At 45.2% G+C, this 20,864-nt stretch overlaps 1 protein-coding gene across 1 annotated transcript; it reads right to left on the bottom strand.

Annotated features, from left to right (window-relative positions):
- Positions 1 to 1,083: 1,083 nt before the first annotated feature.
- On the bottom strand, positions 1,084 to 5,624 carry LOC124653570 (transcription factor E2FA-like). Its single transcript, XM_047192630.1, has 14 exons — positions 5,448 to 5,624; positions 3,995 to 4,184; positions 3,856 to 3,912; positions 3,668 to 3,753; positions 3,508 to 3,596; positions 3,380 to 3,434; positions 3,195 to 3,247; positions 3,070 to 3,120; positions 2,906 to 2,954; positions 2,750 to 2,815; positions 2,588 to 2,664; positions 2,270 to 2,489; positions 1,749 to 1,815; positions 1,084 to 1,633 (listed from the first exon to the last, which is right to left on the bottom strand). Exons 1-14 carry the CDS (start codon positions 5,622 to 5,624, stop codon positions 1,515 to 1,517), a joined length of 1,356 nt encoding a protein of 451 aa, XP_047048586.1. The 3' UTR covers positions 1,084 to 1,514.
- Positions 5,625 to 20,864: the final 15,240 nt, after the last annotated feature.

The following is a 20,864-nucleotide window of genomic DNA, read 5'->3' as shown; positions in this document are numbered from 1 at the left end:
AGGAAGGAGCGACGAGAAAAGAGGCGCGAACCAACGGTTTATGCAAATTGTCGCCGACATGTGGGAGCCCGCCTCGCTTTTTGTTGTGTCCGGCGTCCCCGGAGCGTCCCCTGTGGGACGGGGATGGGCTCGGGGCGCCGGACACCGTATAGGGGCGTGCCGGACAAAAAAGGGCTTTAAGGGACGCGGCTGGAACGTATTTTTCGTCCGGCGCGCTCCAAATCCCTTTGGGGGACGCGACTGGAGATGCTCTGAGGCATCACATAAGTCGATACTCCATGCAAAGAAGAGGTCAAATAGATAAGGCCTGACTCCATGCAAAAAAGCGGTAAATTAGATAAGTCCTGACGTGGAACGGACTGCCGATGTGGTGTGCCATCTACGAGTGCCCCACACAAAGATGTTCTCCAGTGACCGCGACTCGTACAGTTGTACATTTATATTGATGGTTAGTAAGAAAAATAGTAGTCAACTGATGCCTGATGAGACAAGCAAGAAAAAGATCAGATGAAGTAGCTTCTCATTCGAAGTTGCAAGGAGCATGCCGATAATATTATACATATACAGAGCGATCAGGAGTTCAGGTCGTGTATACATCACGAGAAATCTTCTTCAAGAAAACTACAATAAAAAACATCATAACCTATTTGCCGGTGATGGGTATGTGTAGAAGATGAGCAGAGCAGAACTCGGCTTTCAGTAGGTACGCTGCTTCCAGAACAAAAGCTAAAGGGAGGACATAGGCTTGGTCTTTTCGTACCGGTAGTAGGGTGTTGTAATTTCAGTATTTCACATTGCAATAATCCCGTAAATTTGCAAGTGGCAATCAACTCATAATCAAGTGAAAGGGCAACATAAACATAGGTTTGACAATCAAGTACGAGTATAAAGGAAACATAAAGGCAGGTTTGACATGTAGCCTGTTGCACATAAAACATAGTCAGCTACTTGCAATTCTTACGCTCTTGTTTCCTTAATTGGATAGACAGTGATACTACCAGCTACTCGAGAAAAAGGCCAGCAGAACACTTTAGATCAACACGTCATATGCAAAGTAAGCAACCCTTCGTCAGTCCAATCCAATAAGACACAACAAAACACACTAGATAGGTATTATCAAATGCTAACGTTTTGTGTTACAACTGCATTGGGTTCTAGTCTGTTTTCGATGCTACTTGAGATAACTTAGTCACAGAGCTTGCTGCACTATACATGTTTCTACTAGTCCTAATGTTGTGAGCTACAACATGCAGCATACAAGGTACAGACCTGAAAATGATCAGGTTGTCAGTACAGGTCTAAAATGATCAGGTTATTGGCAACTGGCTCAGAGGCTTTGATCCGGAGAGCTACTAACATGGCACTAGATTGCCATTTGTATGTACATCACAGCCACCCCTGAAATCTCTGCTGGTCGGGTCTCTGCTCTGGAATGATTGGCCCACCCATTGCAAGAAACAGAGGATTCTTCCCACGGATGTGAATGGTACTTGTCACCATACTTCAGGTCGTATTCAGCTTACGCACGAGGGGAGATCAACCATGTCAGAAGGCGGTTGATCCTGCTGCCGAGGTGTGCTAACTTCCAGGAAATCCTCGGCATTGATATCGATTCCCTCCCACTCCACATCTGCTGTATTCGAGTTAAGGAGGTCTAGTTGTTTCACACCATAACATGGTACGCTATACTAAAGAATAAGTGCATCACAAAAAGACAAGAGTGATATAGACTGTTAGAAAGAGGATACGTGCTGTCTTCCACATGTCAGTAATGCTAACCCCTGCGTCGGATAAGAGCCAGTAGTCTGCATCAGTCTGCACAAAAAATGGGTTCTTGTGTCATGAAGTGGTCATGCAAGAAAATTACCTACATAATAGGAAAGATACATCTATAACATTCTTTAGTTTATTTGGAATTAATTTGGTAATTTATAATATTGGTCAAGATATGCTGATCTCTCCATGCGCAGTTAAAATTCACAGTTCATCAGTTCTTTACATGTTAGTCTTTCAATCATAAAGAACAGGTGGTAGAATTAAACACTAAGTAGAGGGATCCAAAGAAAATGCTGAGCAGCACAGAACAGGCATAGGCTAATAGTCCATTACATGAGTGATAGTGAAGCAGAAAAAAGTTAAGTTCAGCATTGGGTGCAAACACATAGTACTATAATTAGAATAGCAAGTTCAGAAAAATAGAATAGGATTGCAGCCCAATTTACTTTTAGACGAATATGCTGCGAGCATTCATGTACGGAAGTGAACTTACATCAAGTTCAGAGGGGACGATCTTCATCATTCCTCCAATATCCTGTGAACTAGTATGAGCATCAGGAGGCATTATCAGCCTTTCCTGAATATTCAGCTCCATCTCAACATCTTTGTTAGAACCTGCAGCGAGAGGTGTCCTAGGATTCTCTAGATAATCCATGCTTACTGTTTGTGAAGGCCTTGGAGGGGTTTCCATGCCACTCATCTCCTCAAATTGACTGAAAACAGATGAACAATGATATTAGTATTCACATTAAGTTGGATCTCCACATTCTGAAGTTGGGATGCCAGAGATGTAGAAGTGACAGGCATATACCTTACTAGGTACACATCTATCGGACCCATAGTGCTTCTTAGAACAATCCTATATCTCCTTTGAGGATAATCATTTACCTGCCAGGGAAAGAAGATGCCTTCATTAACAAAAAAAGTACGTCCATCTAAAGCTCAAAAGGTAACAAATATTGTTACTACCCACCTCATCAGGATCAGGGACTTCAAGAGTTGTACCATGAGGTGCTTTAATTGCAATTAGTGTTTGATTCTGCAAATTGTAGCACAAAACTTGTAATTAATTAGATGCATAAAGATAGCCCTGGTCATTTAGCAATTATCGCTAGAGTTCAAAAGATACCTGAAAGCATGGCAAAGACTTGATATCATCTTCCGTAACATAAAGCCACCTGTAGGAAGCGAGGTGCAAGTATACATTTTAGACTTGCATTTTTGTACTAGACATCTTAAGCAACTATATGATGAACATAAATACCCTCTTAAGGGGGAAAGGGAGCCATTTACTTTTGGTTATTTTCATCTTCCGTGAGCTCTCTTAACTTGTCTCGCATTTCACTGTGGGAAATATTGGAGTGGCATGCTTAGTGAATGAATAACAACAGCAGGAACTTAAGTAACTGGTCACCAACCTTATTTGTTCGTCTAAGCTGTGCTCCTGCAGTGTGAGGGCTTCAATATCTCCCTGCATATGAAAGATATAAATAATCGTTATTTTTCACAGCAGAGAAACTATTACTTGAGAATCTCCATTCAACAATTTATGTTGCATGAGAAGCAATATTTGCCAGAACTAAACACAGCAAAGGTATGATACCTGTAAAATAGACATATCATCGCTAACTTCTCCTGGTCGAGAGTCATCGATTCCTCTGCAAAAGGGCATAAATGTAAGTGATGACCATAAAATACAAATAACAGATATGGGCACAGAGGATGAATTACTTCCAACGGATATTGTTCTTAAGCTTCTTTTCTATCAGTCCTATTCCTTCGAGGACATTAGTAATGTCATATATACGTCTTTTTTGTACCTGCACAAAAGCAGCACGTATATGTGATTAACAAAAGAAAGTTCTTGAAACAAGAGAAAGCAAATACCAACCTCTAGTGTTTCTGCCGCATTATTCAAATCAACCATGCCACCAGGTGCACCCTTTAGCAAGTTCAGGAACTTTTTTGTCAATAGCCCTAAATGAACAACATAAATAAATGATAATCAGTTAACAAACTAGCGATAAAAATGTCATGTCAGTCCAGGAAAACAAGTCAAAAGATGAGTGCTCTTCAAACCTAGGGAGCTATCATAGCGGCAGCCACCAACAGGAGTAGCTGGATTGCCCGGAGAACCTGGAAAATTGTATGCAGTTGGCATGAACAACTTGGTCCAAGATAAAGATCATTAATGGCTGACTGAATGTGCACCACTCACCTACAAACAAAGGGGTCTGAGGACAAGATTTCTGGCCTTTTGCAGGCTTAGGCTTGGTGGCCATTTTGGAACCTTTTCCTGAAGGTGGTGTAGGAATTGGGCTGCTTGCCGCATTAGCGTATCCAGGGCTCATCATCCAATCATTTGATTCAGCTACCCCATTGTCTTCTCTGTTATGTTTCCGCTTTAACTACAAAGAAAGATCATTCTCAGATTTGTGAAGCTATCACGGTATCTCATTACACTTCTAAACGGTATACAAAGTTGAATATCGCTGCTCTCATATAATGCACAGAAAGTCTTAGAGCTAAAGCATCATAGAATTCAAGAGAACCAGCTAGGGGGAAGGGCCATAAAATATAGGCTTCAGAAATAAATAAAAAAATTAGATGTGTAGCTGCTACTTATGGATCCTAGCACAGTTGTTAGAACACGAATTGATAGTTCTATACCTGAATTTATACATGTTAATCGATGGATTAAACATACTCTCAGTAAATAGTCAAGTCATAACAACCGCCAATAAACAGTAATGCATGTGTCAGGAAAATAACTGTTTATATCAAGTTCCTATTATCTTTGTAGCTCTTTCAGTAAATTGAAATATTCTCCCCGTTTTCAGTGTGGAATTCGGCAAAAGATTGGAACATAACATAGTTGTGCACCTCAGTTATGAGAGTGGTAGAGCATGGCTTAGCTTTGGGGTTTTCAAGCAAGCACAACGTGCCACACAATGCACAAGCATGAGCGACTAGTGGTCACAAGGAGCAAACTCAAGTAAATTGTCATTTAAGCACAACTTACAAGAGATCTTTACATACATACCTACAATGCTTTAACAATATGCAGTCACCCTACATCAATTGCCTCAACCCTTAACTCATTTTGCTTGTCTCGTGATACACGAAACATCAAGTATTAGCCACGTTAGGAAGCAATGTTGGTATCAGAACCCCCACCCACACTATAAAGTTCAAGTATTTTTTTTTTTGTTGAGCATTCACCATGCCGTAAAGAATCGACAACGATTATCAGCCCAAGAATGACCAAACGCTCCATCATAGCCTAGTTTGTGTGGTGTCAAGTATCGAAGAAAGTAGTTTCTTCAGCAGCAGCTAGTGCGCCCATCAGCAAGCTGATTCCTGATCTATTATGTACCCATAATTAGAAATCAAGTCAATCTAATAAAAGAGACGCCGTCCTTCCCATCAACCGTACCAATTTCCACATAAATTAGTTCATTTGGATTCCATCCCGGGCACTCTTTTAGAAATAGCAGATTTGGCGGTAAAATAAACATCCCCATCCACCCCAAATCTACATCGACACGTTTCGGCATTGGCACCGCCTGGAGCTACTGACACCTAGCTCCTGTCGTCCTAAGCATCCAGCTGAAGAACCGAAACAGTGAATTATCAAGAAAAAGCTCCTCCACAAGCCCACCCCAACTCACTGGCGTCCTGAGGACGACGGCCTCCGTCATCTCGCCGCCGCCGCCGCCGCCGCCGCTGCCGCCGTCGGCCGGGCCGAAGTGGTGGTACTCGCCCTGCAGCGACGCGAACGGCTGGTAACGCTGCAGCAGCACGCGGGCGGCGCCCTCGGTGCTGGTCCCGCCGGCGGCGGCCGCCATGGAGATCCGATGCGGGGAGGCGCCGGATGGATCGGCGGGGTGTGGGGGCGCTTTAGGGTTTGGATCTGAAGATTTGGCGGCAGAGTGGGAGAAAACGAGGGAAGGAGGGGGAGCAAAGGAGGGAAATTGTGGTTTTGGTAGTGGAGGATCAAAGTTATGGTCCGATGAAAGAGGAGGCCACCGTTTTGGAGGACGTGATGGAAAACTGTAAAAAAGTCTTCTTTGCTTCTTTTTACTACCTCTGAACTTTTTTCGTAACACTTCCAGTTTTTCTGAGTTTCGCAGCTTCAGTTGTTGATCTAAAATGACTCGGAAGTCAGAATCCTCCCTGGATTTATGAATGGCATTTTGATGCCAGGTTTTCAAAATTGACCGGGAAATTTTGTGCCGAGTGCTTCAAAAAACTTGAGATTGTCGAATGGCTGGAGTGATAAGTTCCACAACCGCCCTACAAACTTTGAGCTCTTGCAACTTTGTATAAAATGGCTAGGGTGTATAAAATGGTAGCCATTTCTCCCGGCGTAGATGTGTCTACACACTAAAATGTGTATCTAAACAAAGATGAAATACTTACTTTAAAGCAAAGTATTCTCGAACCTAAATTTCTTGTAGCAACTTTATCTAGATTCGAATATATCTACCAACTTAAATACGTAAATTAGGTCAGAAGAAATTGCTTACAGTTTTGTTTAGTACTACATCAGAGCCAAAAATATAAAAACGTTGACCAACGGGGGGATGATCCCTCCCTTGGCTATACGTTGTTAGGTAGAAATGAGACTCTCCCCGCGGATGGACGCTAGGATGATAACCCGATTAAAGTTCGCCCCTCCCGCGAAATTACCGCGTGATGGGGATTCGAACCCGGGTGAGCTGGCTGCGCACTCGCCTTGCCTTGCCACTGAGCTGGAACTCAGTTCTCAATCAGAGCCAAAAATATAATACGTTGAATGGACACTTTAGCTCACTAAAACCTCCTATGCTTTTTAACAGAGGAAGTAAAATCTTGTGTGCCAGGAAGATCTCAAACTTTACAGGTAAATGAACATGGTTATTCGCGGGAGATAAAAGTGAAGCGTGAGACAAAACAAAGGTTCAGCTGTGTGGGCCCCGCGTTCCGTGGAGAGGTGCGCGCGCTTTTATTTTCCCGCCACGGCGCTTGTGGCCTCTCCCTGACACGTGGGTCAACAGCTAGCTTGAGCGCGCCGGCTCCTGGTTTTTGGCGCGGAGCCTCCTCATTGGTTCACGCCAGCACACGACTCGGATGAATTCGCTCCACACGCTTACGCCGTTACACGCACACAAACCTACCAGTAATGTTAAGTGCAGGTCAAAAAAAAATGTTCAAATGCGATGACATGTGGATCTACCATTATAACTGTGGCGCTTGGCAGAATTGTGACGTGTTTTGCCAGTATCCCGATATGTATCTGACTAATTAATACACATCAAAATGGTATCTTAATCTAATACTACCTCCGTCCTCCTAGAGCATAAGGCTTATATTTTGAAAAAAACGAAAAAAGTTTGATCAAATTTTTAGAACAATTTATCAACAAATATGATATTTTGTAGATGTCATATGAAAATATATTTCATTCTCTATCTAATGATACTGATTTTATATTTTGCCACCGTCGTCGATGGTGGTGGCCCCCCTCACTACAAACAACTAGGGCTTTAATGACAGTACACGGCCCACGTTTGAGAAATCCGTCAACGAATGTTTTTTCTGTGACGGTACCGCATTTTCGCGTCACAGGTGGCGCTTTGAGCCGCTCGCCCCAGAAATTCGTGACGGTCGAGCTGTAAAGGTCAACGATTGTGCAGAAATGAGCGTCGCGGGAGGTGGGCGGCCCGAATTGCGGAGTTGGCAGGGGGTTGTGTAATATCCCAGAACATAGGGTTAACGAAGGGTAGTACTAGAAAAGAGATGTGCATTTCATCGAAAACGGGGGAAATTTTCGCGCTTTATTGTATAAAACTTAAGAAGGATCGAGGTTTCTCTCTCGTTGCTATTAGGGTTAAGGCAAGGAGAGTGTGATGAATTTTGACATGACTTCTTTTGAAACTTAGAGTTTTGGGAGATGATTTGAATTGTATTTCAAATTGAATTCATAACACAAATGAAGTATAAGATAAACAATAAACAAATGAATTAGGAATTCATAATTCATGCACACATCTTATATATACAAAATTATTCAAAAGAATATCAATTTATAAAAATAAAGCACAAGTAAATATCAAAAAATTTACAAACAGCTCATAAAACAAAACTTGAGCTTTATTGATATGCACACATAGATATATTGTCATTTTTTTTTGAACGAGATATATTGTCATTACAATATCCATTATACAAGAATTGATGATAATAAAAGACAGAAAAAATAAAAATTACATAAATTGAATTAATCCTAAACTAAAATCTTCATCAATCTTCATCTTGTCACTTTCCAATTCTTGATTCAACTTGGAAACCCGCAAAACAGAAGCAAATAGAATAATCTGTCCAGTACCAAGTGTCATTGACACTTGGCAATCAAAAGAAATGAAAATGGAGTTAATAAGCTTGGAGGCAGGGAGCAAGTCCCAACCCAGAACAAGAGGGAACACAGTAGCTGTGCACCAGCAGGAGCAAGGAGTGGAGCACCAGACAACACAACACAACACACACATATACATGAGATGTCGACCAAGGAGCTCAGCATATGGTGCTATAAATAGCACAGTGCTTGGGGATAGGGTTGAGTTCATCAGATCATCCGGAAGAACAGGAAGAACTGCTCAAGAACCACCAGTAAAGCATTTCATACATTTATCCACGGAAACCAAACACCAAAACCCAACCAAGCATCCATAGATCATGATGACCTAAGGAATAGATCAACCAGGAGCTATGAGGTGAAGTGTTGTCATCACAACAACCATCTAGAAGCACTGCAACAACACAAAATCACTTTCTAGGAGCTGGAGCAAGGTATACATTATACCTGGATGGATCTCATGATCCAATCCATCATAAGCATGCTCATACACACTTGGTGTGGAGCAGATTGCTCCACTGGGTATATCATCACTTGGTATTTACCAAGTGATGCCAGGCAAAAGAGGCCAGACCAAGAACTAGAGAAGATAGTCACTGTATATGCTTAAGTGCTAGCTATCCATGTCACTAAAACCCTAGAACAGTAGCCAACTAGATAACCTAGCACCATATGGTGTGTTTAACCATCAGATTCACCCATTTTTCATCAAAAGCATCCACAGGGCATTCATTTAGATGATCCCCAACTGTGGTGTTTGTTCATATTTTCTTAAAACCCACCAAATAGCTAAATAGGATGCAACCAGATGCAGTAGCTAGCTACTGAGGTCACATACTAGCTCAACATGCAAACAAAGCCACACAGGCAAATTGTCTTCATCACCACATAGGTTCAGACAAGTATATATATTCCAAAATCATACTGGAATTCATTTAAGCAACAACTTATACAGTTGAATCATAACCAGCACATCGTTCATCAAGGATAACTGACAGAAATCAATAAATGGCAACAACATGCCATGCACAGAAGGATTACTAAGCAAGCATTATTGTAAGCTTAAGTAACTGATACGTCCAAAACGTATCTACTTTCCCGAACACTTTTGCTATTGTTTTGCCTCTAATTTGTGTATTTTGGATACAACTAACACGGACTAACGCTGTTTTCAGCAGAATTGCCCTAGTGTCTCGGTTTTGTGCAGAAAATCAACTTTCAGCAAAATCCCCGGGATTAATTCCAATGGGCCTATTTTCATATAAGAGGGACGGAGCCAGAAGACCGGAAGGAGGGGGGCCACGAGGCGCCAACCCCATAAGGCGGCACGGTGGGCCCCTGGGCCGCGCCGCCCTATGGTGGCGACGCCTCGGCAGCCCCGTGTACCTCCCTCCGACTACTTAAAGGTTTCGACCTAAAAACGCACGGGGGTTAGACGAAATCGCCAGAAGACATCCAGAACACCGCCGCCATCGCGAAACTCCGTCTCGGGACCAGAAACACCGTTCTGGCACTCCGTCGGGACGGGGAATTGGAAGAGATCATCGCCATCATCACCACCGACGCATCTCCATCAACCAGCCATGTTTTCCCCATACATGTGTGAGTAATTCCCCCGCTGTAGGCTGAAGGGGATGGTAGGGATTGGATGAGATTGGTCATGTAATAGCATATGATTGTTAGGGCATAGTGCCTAGTATCCGTAATTGGTATTTTTATGATATTGTTGCAACTTGTTATGCTTAATGCTGTCACTAGGGCCCGAGTGCCATGATCTCAGATCTGAACATGTTATTGTTTCATGATGATATGCATTGTTTTATAATCTTACCTGCAAGTTGTATACACGTATTGTTGTCCGGAACCCGAGGCCCCAAAGTGACAGAAATTGGGACAACCGAAGGGGAAGGCGGTGATATGAGGATCGCATGTGTTCACGGAGTGTTAATGCTTTGCTCCGGTGCTCTATTAAAAGGAGTACCTTAATTTCCGAGAGATTCCCTAGAGGCCCGGCTGCCACCGGCTGGTAGGACAAAAGATGTTGTGCAAGTTTCTCATTGCGAGCACGTACGACTAAATATGGAACACATGCCTATGGATTGTCTAGTACTTGGATACCGCTTTATTACTATATGCAAATGCCCTACCTTGATTGTTACATGAGTTTCTCTCATCCATGCAACTCCCGTTCATCCATCCCTGTGCCTATAGTATTTTAATCATGCTGTTTACTATAATCACTACTGCTGTTTTTGTTACACTGCTGCTGATATTTCACTACTACTACTGCTATAAAACTGTTACTACTGATAAACTCTTGCGAGCAAGTCTGTTTCCAGGTGCAGCTGAATTGACAACTCCGCTGTTAAGGCTTACAAATATTCTTTGGCTCCCCTTGTGTCGAATCAATAAATTGGGTTTCACTTCCCTCGAAGACTGTTGCGATCCCCTATACTTGTGGGTTATCAAGACTATTTTCTGGCGCCGTTGCCGGGGAGCATAGCTTTATTTGCAAGTTCACTTGGATTGATATTGTTCGCTGCAAATTCTCCATCATGGGTAAACCTCACGATACTAAAGTCACCATATTACCATCCACTACAAGGAAAGGTACAACTCTGAGTACCTCTGTTGCTCTTGATTCACCATGTGTGATAAGTAAACTTGTTTCACCACCACAAGCTTCAAATGCTGGTACTTCTGCTGAATCTGAAAATTCCTCTTATAATTTTGATGATGCTTCTGTTGTGCTTGATAATGATGGTTCATTAGGATCTTTTCTAGATGCTACAATTGCTAGGTCTAGACAAATTGAAAATACTGAAACTCCTAATGAAAATGCTGTTGCACCTGTTAATTCACCTGAGTCTGTTGAATAATCTAGTGATGATCTTGATGAAGATTATGTAGAACTTGATGATGATTTCATTGATAAATGCAATGCTACTACTGGTACAAGTAATATTAAAAAGCTTCTTCCACAACATACTGTTAGATATAAACTGTCTCTTGATCCTAAATTTGCCACATCTCCTATAAACATTAAGGATAAGGATTATGATTTTTCTCTTGATTTATCTCATATATCTATTGTTGAGAAAACACATTTTTGTGGTACTGAAAAAGAAAGTGATGTAGAACACATGATTGAGCTGTCTACTCTGAGTAGCTTGTTTTCTGATGATATCAAGAAGCGTACTTATTTCGTTGCTAAAAAATTTCCTTTCTCATTAAAGGATGATGCTAAAATTTGGTATAATAATTTGCCACCTGATTCTATTGATAGTCCAAGTGATTTTCTTGATGTTTTCTTTCGGAAATACTTTCCTGCTAGTGCTCAACATATTGCTTTGCAGAAAATTTATAATTTTGACCAGGAAGATGGAGAGAAATTGCCTGAGGCTTGGGCGAGATTTTGCTCTCTTATTAGAGCTCGGCCTGGACATGATTTGGAAAAGCATGATTTACTTGATATATTTTATAGTGGACTAACCATTGAGTCTAGGCATACCTGGATAGTTGTGCTGGTTGTGTTTTCAGGAAAAGAACTCCAGACGACGCTGAAGAATTATTGGCTAGAATAGGCCGGAATCATGATGATTGGGCTACACCCTGAACCAACCCCGACACCAATATTGAAGAAGAGGGGCATGATTAAATTAAATGATGAAGATATGAGGGAAGCCAAGAAATCTCTTAAAGAGAAGGGAATTAAATCCGAAGATGTGAAGAATTTACCTCCCATAGAAGATTTATGCAAGATAACTCCCCCTTCATCCATGATTGAGGTACACTCTCTTCAACGCTTTACTAGGGAAGATATTTCGTATTCAAAACCTCCTGCACAATGCTTAGATGAGTTTGATAATTATATTGTTAAGCAAAATAATTTTAATATGAGAGTAGAGAATCATTTAATGGAAAATTCTCGAGCTATTAGTGAATTGCATGGTATTGTGGAGAGAACCTCCAATGATGTTAAGATGCGTGTTAAACATTTTCATATGGTTCAAACTCAAATTGATCAACTCACTAAAGTGCAAAATGACTTGTTAAAAAATAGTTCTAAAGAAAAACATGCTTATGAAGTAACAACTAGAGGCGGTGTTTCTACCCAGGATCCTCTATATCCTGAAGGGCATCCCAAGAGAGTTGAACAAGATTCTCAACGAACTGAAACTAGTGCTCCATCTAAGAAAAAGAAGAAGAAACATAAAAATGTTGTAGAATCCTCTGAGCCTATTAATGATCCTAATAGTATTTCTATTTCTGAGGCTGAAACTGAAAGTGGTAATGAACATGATAAAGATAATGATAAGAATGATGCTTATGATAAAGAAGAGGTTGAAGAAGAACCTGAAAAGCATGCTAAAAATAAAAAGTATACTGAAGAAGATTTTATTGCTAAGAAACATGGTAATGAAAGAGAACCTTGGGTTCAAAAGCAAATGCCTTTTCCTGCTAAGAAACTAAAATCAAAGGAAGAAGAACACTATAATAAATTTTGTGATTGGATGAAACCTTTGTTCTTGCAAATCCCTTTGATCGATGCTATTAAATTGCCTCCTTATTCAAAGTATATGAAAGATATTGTCTCTAACAAAAGGAAAATTCCTAATGAGGAGATTTCCACTATGCTTGCTAATTACTCTTTCAATGGCAAAGTTCCAAAGAAGTCTGGGCGACCCATGTATACCGACTATTCCTTGTTCCATCAAGAATAATTATGTTAGAACTCGCTCTATGTGATTTGGGAGCAGGTGTTAGTGTTATGCCTTTTTCTCTTTATAAGAGACTTTATTTAGATAAGTTGATACCAACTCGATATATCTTTGCAAATGGCTGATAAATCTACTGCTATTCCTGTTGGTATATGTGAGGATGTTCCTGTTCAAGTTACTAATAATTGCTTAATATTAACTGATTTTGTTGTGTTGGAAATGCCTGAAGATGATAATATGTCTATTATTCTTGGGAGACCTTTTCTTAACACCGCAGGGGCTGTTATTGATTGCAATAAAGTAAAAGTCACTTTCAATGTTGATGACAAGGAACATACTGTTTATTTTCCCAAAAGGATTGATAAAGTATATGGAGTTAATACAATTTCTAATTTGAGATCTATCAAAGTGGGAGATATTTATTGTCCAATATATTAGCCTAAAGAAGAATATCAAACTCTTGTGATTGGATCCATATCAATACAATACAAGGTAACATGATTGATTTGAGGTTTATTTCTTCTTATGTCATGTAAAATTTATTTGGTGGCAAGACTTGATCAACCTTGTTAACAAGTACATTATATATGCATAGAAGAGCTAAGCAACATTTCTTTCTTCCTCCACTTGCTTTACTTGCTGTAGCACCACTTGATTTGCAAAATGCTTTAGTTGTTTAGAGGTTTGAAAATCTTTTTCTGTCGTCGTGGTGAACAGACGGATGCCATAGGATGGCTTAAGTTGGGGCCGAATGGGCGCTAGAGGATTCGGGGGAGGGTTTGTGATTAGACGGGATGAACTTCCGGATGCTTTCCTCAAGAACTTAGCCAAGGCTAGAGGTAGAAGAAGAAAGACACAAGGAAGAACTTGCTCTAGATCTTTCTCTTCATTGATCTTCACAGGTTACAGGTTTCTGGATACAGGGACTCACATGCGTACGTACATGCCTCTCTCTCTGAAGAGGGCTGCCCCCTCTCCTTATATAGGGGAGAGGGTAGCTTACAGGGAAGAAACCCTAATGGCATCTTTGACTAGACAAACTACTTTACAAAGTTACTTTAATCATAGATGACACCGGGGTCTTCTTTAATCAGGGAGGCTGACGTCCTCCGGCTTCTTTCAGCGTCATCCTCTTCTTTATCGTTAGGGCTTCGTTTAAAGCTACTTTGCTTAGCTCATCTTTGTCTTCTAGCTCGGAGAGAATCTTTGACCAGATCCCGCCGACGTGCTACGATGCACTTCTTACCGGTGCCCGGTGTCTTTATCAATCCGGTTCCGGTATACCCCTCCTGGGGATACCGGCTTAACTTCACTTAGCCAAACTCTCAACCTCGTGCTCCGGTATAAACATTAAACCGGTATCTTGATGGCCTAAACCATCTGGTTTTGGCATGCCTTTGGCATACCGGGGGTCATCCCCCCAACATTAGTCCCCGAAGCTGGTATAGTCCGGTGGATCCTATCCGACGGACCATGCCAGGTTCTCATACTTTAAGGTACCGGTTTAATCTTTTCGGTGGTGAGCTTGGGTCTTCCGGCATCTTCGCCGGACTTACTTCTTTCTCTCTTTTCAAGGTGCCTCCGGTATCTTATTCCCCGGCATCTTTGTCATTAACTCTCTCCTCGACGAAGTCGAAAATTCTCGGGTACGGTGCTCGTCGGTGACATGCGCACTGTGTCTGACGCGCCAGTGTCAGGGGTCACTTCCCTTCGACTTCTGCGCCAGCATTTATGACGCCACACCGGATCCTCGCAGCCGTTCCGGATCCGTGTGGCCTCCCTGTGGCATGTTATTTTTCGCACGTGTATCCGCGTGCCACGTGGTGGCCCGCGAGGCGAACCGCCGCGGCCCGACGGTTTTTGGCCCACTTCCTTTCCTCCCTATATAAGGGCGGAGCGGTTCCACTTCATCTTCTTCTTCACATTTGCCCCCATTTCCAGAGCACTTCGAGCCCTTCGCCCCTAGCTTCTTCGCCGCCGACGGTCGCCGCCAAAGCGCTACTCCCTTCGACGTTGCGACGCTGCTTTCGCCGCGCTGAAGCTCTTCACCGTGCAGTGTTCCTGCTGCGTTCCCTCTTCGCCGCTGATTCAAGCTTTCTCCGACGGACCTCGCCCTTCTCCGTCGCCGGCCTTCGTCGACGGCCAGGGGCTCGCCATTTCTTCGGTGAACCTCTTCCTAAGCCCCTTCGCCGCCTCAGGTTAGGCCCAATACGCACTTATCTCTTTTTTCTTTGCTTTCCAGATCTTGGGCCGGTAGAGTATTTACTTCCTTTTTATTTTGCTTTTCCTCTTACTCGTAGATCTTCGCGCGAGGGTATTTTTTGGGAAAACTGTTTTACAGTAAATATCGGCGTCCTCCAGATCCACATGTCTAGCGAGGAATCTCTTTCCGCCTCCTCCTCTAGTAGCAGAACTTCTGACGGGCTAACCGAGGATCTCGCCCGGATGGAAACTGAATCCGGAAAAGACCAAGAGACCGGCAGCTCCAGCCGGGCCCCCGGAAAAGATCTTTCTGGTATCACACGCGGAGCCTGGAGAGGTTCTGACGTGACACAACACGAGATAGACTGGCTTTACCGGTCTAGGAGGATACCGGAGGGAGTCTCCTGCCGGCTTCCTGGCGACGAGATCGAACCGGTGCTTGAACCCGGTGAGGTCGTAGTCTTTCTTGCTCACTTTGAGCGTGGCTTCGGCCTTCCTGCCTCTGACTTCTTCCGCAAAATTCTTGATTTCTATCGACTCCAGCCTCACCATCTTCCCGGCAATGCCGTTTTCTATCTCTCTTGTTTTGTTGCCTTCATGGAAGGCTACATTGGCATCCGTCCCGCTCGCGAGACCTTTGCCCGCTTCTTCTCTCTTCGGATCAATTCGGTCCAGGGCAAGGATATTCCCAAGCCCAAACCTCCCGTTCAATGCGGGTCTTGTATCATCGGCTCCCGCCAAGGGAGCCCCTTTTTTAAGTTCAACGGCCTCGAGTCTTGCCGGTTGTGGCAGACGACGTTCTTCTACGTGAAGAACGACGGCGCCGCGGATCTCATCAACCTACCGGCCTTCAATCCGGCGCCGCCCGCCAAGGTCAACTGGAGCTACTTCCCCGTACGGATCACATAGAGACGAACCGGGTGGTACGCTTCATGGAGAAGCTGATGAAGGAGACCAACATCTGCTCCGATGATATCATCCGCACCTTCATCTGCCGCCGGGTGCTTCCGCTTAAGCGCCGCGCTCACAAGATAAGCGAGATGTACGACCCTGGCGATCCCACCAAGATCACCGGCCTTCCCTTGAGCAAAGCGGATGTAGTCCGCAAGGCTAATCAAATATGCCAAACGGACATGCCGGATGACTGGGAGTGGGGCTTTCTTCCTCTCAGCTCCCTCAACCCTCCAACCAAGGAAGTAAGAGATTGCGCCACTCGGGCTGTTCTGCCGGTAACCTTTATGCTGCGGCTAACTGATTTTCTTTTTGTTTTTAGGCCAAGGACCGCTTTCCTCGCAGCGAGTCAGATCGGAGAGGCCCTTGCCGGAAGCGCCCTTTGGACAAGGTTGATCCAGATCCTTTCGTCTCTTGGCAGGATCTCAAGATGGGCCGCCTCCCCACTCAGCGCCCTGGTAACTTTCCTTCCGCGGCTTCCGGTTCCGACGATGAGCTCACCATGCTTGAGGTAGTTTCCTCTTCCGGCCTCTTATGTTTTGTTGCCTATTTCCTTCTGTAGACGCTCCCTCAGCTGGCCCCGAACTACAGGTCCACGAGCACGTGGCTCCCCTGCAGGCCGAGGTCGGCGACGAGTTCCTGGAGAAGCTCATGCCTCAGAGCAAGAAGCACAAGGCGCCTGCACCGGACGCCGGCTCCAGCCAACCTCCCGCCGCCAAACGCTTCAGACGGAAGTCCTTGGGGGGAAAGAGACTGGCAGGAGGCGCTACAAGAACAAGCAGATGCCGGTCTCTTCTGGGTAAGATATTTGTTTCTCTATTTGCTTCGTTTTCCAAACTTTTCGTTTCTTTCGCTGTTTTTGACCTTTTCTTCTCCTTTTGTTCAGCCCTCCGCTCAAGCTCTCCAAGAGTGCCAGCGGCTCAACGCCTGAGGCCACCTAGGGAACCGCAATGAGCCCAACTCATCCTCCTCAATCAAGCCCGGTACCATCCGGTACCGGTGACCTTTCTGCCTCCCCTTTGGGAGGCACCACAAGTGCGGGGCACGCGGCCCCTACACCTTCTGATCACCGTGCGGAGGAGGATCTCACCTCTCCTCCAGAGAACCAAGATACCGGCGCCAGCAACACCGGCGCCGACGATGAAGCTGCCGGGCGGGCGGAACCTCTGGTTCCTCTCGCCCCGAAGAAGAAGAAGAAGAAGCACTCTAGCTCTTCCCCCACCAAGGCCGCGCCGGATACTTCCGCGCCGGCCTCCTCTACAGCGCCCCCAGAAGCTCTCATCCTTGAGCCTACTGGGGCCACTCCAACGCCGCCGCCAAGCCAAGGACCTTCCGTGGCCAAGCCGAAGCCGCCGCCCGAGACCCTCAAGATCACCAAGTTCCTCAAACCGGGGGCTTCCCGGGGAAAGGCCATGGAGGGCAGCGCCTCAGCCGCCGGCCCGCATCCTCTAGTGCTGCACGTCAGCCCCGCCGCTGCTGCGGTTGGAGAGAAACCTTCCGGCCTCTTGGGCCGGATTGTTGAGCTGAAGCGTGAAGGTCGCGACCTGGGGCACCTTCTCTCCTACGCACAGAAATGGAACGATGCGGATATATCCGCATCCACCCGCGGCCTGGGGAAGGACCGGCTTCCGGCGCCAGACCCTGCTGGACCCCGGTGCACAGAAGAACACTTCATGCGACTCAAGCGCGCAGTGAAGGAGTTCGACAACGCGTGGCACGACGCCACCAGCAACGTGGTGGTAAGTTCCACCAATCTTTTTGCAACTTTTCTGTTGATGCCGGTTTCTTTCTTTCCGAATCTTGTCTATCTTCCCAGTCCCCGAGTTTCGTGTTGAGAGCATAGCTCTTAGCGCGAAACTTTAAGCAAAAACTTGAAAAACTGGCACAGCCAGTCCCCGAGTTTCGGGTTAAGAGCGCAGCTCATAGCGCGAAACTTTAAGCAAAAACTTGAAAAACCGGCATAGCCAGTCCCCGAATTTCGGGTTAAGAGCGCAGCTCTTAGCGCGAAACTTAGGTAAAAGCATGAAGAAACCGGCTTTTTTCTCACAATTATTTTCGTTTGAGCAGAGCACGGCGGATGCTCGGAAGCAGCTCTTCGAGGAGCTTCTCTGGGAGCATCGGGATCTTGCCGAGGCCCACAGCCACTGCCAAGGTTTGTTTTCTATTTTCCCTCCGGCATCTTCTTACCGGGACTCTTTCTTTCTGAACACTTATGAACTTTTTGTTCAACAGCTGTCCCGGAAGCTACCATTGAAGCCCTCAAGGCTCAGATCACCGTACTCCAAGGTACCGCTTTTTCTTTTCCGGTTAACTTGTTCTTTCCTCATTTTACCAGCCGCAACTTTGCTAACACTTTTCTTTCCGGTACCTAGATGAAAAGGAGCAGCTCATCAAGGAGCACCGCGAGGTGCTGGATGCCCAGAAGACCGCCTCCAGGGAGCTCAAGGAACAAGCTATCCAGGCCGCGCTCCAGCATGATCAAGAACTGAAAGATGCCAAGGCAGCAGCCGAGGCCAAGCTGGCGGAGGTTGTGGATGATTCCGCCAACTCCACTGCGGTGCTGAGGGCAGAGCTGGAGGAAATGGGCAAGTTCCGGAAGGCTGCCGAAGACCAGGTCGCTCGCTTAACCGCGGAGCAGAAGGAGTATGATGAGTTGGTCGTGCGAACCGACGCGCTCACCCTCAGTAAGTGTTTCTTCTTTCTCTCCCGGTTTTTGCTTACAAGCTTATTTGTTCCGGTAGTATTTTCCTTATGTCTTTCCTTTATTTTGCAGAACTCTTTCCGCAGTCACAGGTGCACGCGGAAAAGAAAGTCTCAGACCGCCGGGTTGCACAGCAATTCCAGGATCTGGCCGCGCCTTGGGATCCTTATGATCACTTGGTTGCCCTTTCTGCCCGCGTTCAGCATATGCGCGCTGTGGACCGGCATCTCTCTGACCTGCCTGACGTGGAAATCCAGCTCTACAAGGTCTTGTGGCCTGGAGAAGCGCTGCCGGCCACCCTGACGCTCACCTCCGAGCGGCTGAAAGATGTCGTGCGGAGGATTCGCGAGTGGCAGTGCTCTGCGGCTCGTGCTGGAGCGAATACGGCGTTGCGCGTCGCCTGCTCCTGGTACGAAGACCTGGATCTGGATGCGCTCCTCGGCGTGCGCGAACATGCTCCAACTGACGTGGACCCAGTCCTTACCGCGAAGCGGCAGGATCGGGCCTACCGACTTGCTGAGTACGCCCAGGTCCGCACCTTCATCCCTCCTCCTCCTGACGTCCGCGACTACCTCAGTGATGAAGAGGAAGAAGAGGACGAGGGAGAAGAAGATGCCGGTGCCGGTGAGCAGCCTCCGGAAGCTCCAGAAGCTGATGTCGTGCCTCCCGAAGCTCCTGCTACTTGAACACTTGCTATGATATGCCTGGTTGCCCCTGTCTATCTCAAAACAATGTTGATTAAATTCTACCCCGGTATGCCGGGGTTTATGATGTAAGATAAAATTTATCCTTTTGGTTGTGGTACAACTTTATGCCGGTGTCTTGCATACCGGTAACTTATTTAAGCTATGTTAGTTTGTTCTGCTGACTTAGCATTTTGCTTATCATTCTGATTTTGTCTTGCACTGCAACGATTCCGAAATTGTTTCCGCATCCAATTCGATGCACACTTGGCTCTTTTGCTTTGGCTCTGCCTACCTTCTCTGGGCGTTTTGGCGTATGAGCACAAAGTTCTTTTACCAAGCAAGCACTGTCTTGAACTTAGAAATAATTTGAAACTTTTGCAAAAACCCGGTACAACCGGGGTTAGTTAAATTTTTCCGGATTGTTCTTTCCCGCTCTCTCTCTTCGCAGTTCATGTGCTTATCCCCTACCGGTTTATCTTGCTTGCCATGAAGCCGGGTTGCGGACAGCAGCAGAGTCGAAAACTCCGGTAGGGTTTAGCACACTACTAAACCGGAAAGAAAAAACGTTTAATAAGCAACCGGTGAACTCAAAAAATAAACATGTTACATGCAACTTTAGTAGGGGTAGTCCCCGAGACTCATTCGAGGTTCCGACATCTTTTATTTATAGCAAATAAGGTACAAAAAGGAACTTCTTACACTACAACTTCATGAGTAGAAAGGACGCAACAACGCTACGTTCCATGGACGCTTGGTCTCATCTCCGGATCTGTCCGCCTTTCCTTTCCTCCATTCCTGTGCATCAATTAGGTAGTAGGCATCATTGTGAAGAGCTTTGTTCACAATGAAAGGTACCTCCCACGGGGGTGAAAGCTTGTGCCGGCCTTCAGTGCGCTGCACCATGCATAACACCAGATCTCCTTCCCGGAATACCCTCGGGTTAACCTTCCGGCTATGATAGCGTCTGAGGTTCTGCTGGTAAATGGTTGTTCTTGCCAAGGCCAGCTCTCTTGCTTCTTCTAGCAAGTCCACATCATTTTCTCGGGCCTCTTTTACCTTTTCTTTGGTATAGAGTTGCACCCTTGGTGAGTCATGGAGAATGTCGATTGGTATGACCGCTTCTGCTCCGTAAACCATGAAGAATGGAGTGTATCCGGTGGACCGGTTTGGAGTTGTTCTTATGCTCCACAACACTGATGGTAGCTCATTGAGCCAACACCCCGGCGACTTTTCCACCGCATCGATGAGTCTCGGTTTGATACCGGAAAGTACCAAAGCATTTGTTCTTTCAACTTGGCCATTGCCTTGTGGGTGTGCCACTGAGCACAAATCCAACCGGATATTGTTGTCCTCACAAAATCTTTTGAACTCTCCTTGAGCGAAGTTTGTGCCATTGTCTGTGATAATGCTATGCGGGTAACCATACCGCA

This window comes from Lolium rigidum, chromosome 5, assembly GCF_022539505.1.
Source record: "Lolium rigidum isolate FL_2022 chromosome 5, APGP_CSIRO_Lrig_0.1, whole genome shotgun sequence".
Classification (NCBI taxonomy): Eukaryota; Viridiplantae; Streptophyta; class Magnoliopsida; order Poales; family Poaceae; genus Lolium; species Lolium rigidum.
This window is presented reverse-complemented; position numbering and strand designations above follow the sequence as displayed.

Bases quoted from the DNA above. Each gene is read 5' to 3' on its own strand.
- LOC124653570 (XM_047192630.1), bottom strand. From the start codon at position 5,624: ATGGCGGCCGCCGCCGGCGGGACCAGCACCGAGGGCGCCGCCCGCGTG. The intron at 4,185-5,447 runs GTGAGTTGGGGT...CTTTCTTTGTAG, and splicing joins CCGTCGTCCTCAGGACGCCA to TTAAAGCGGAAACATAACAG. The intron at 2,955-3,069 runs GTAAATGGCTCC...CGCTTCCTACAG, and splicing joins GAAGATGAAAATAACCAAAA to GTGGCTTTATGTTACGGAAG.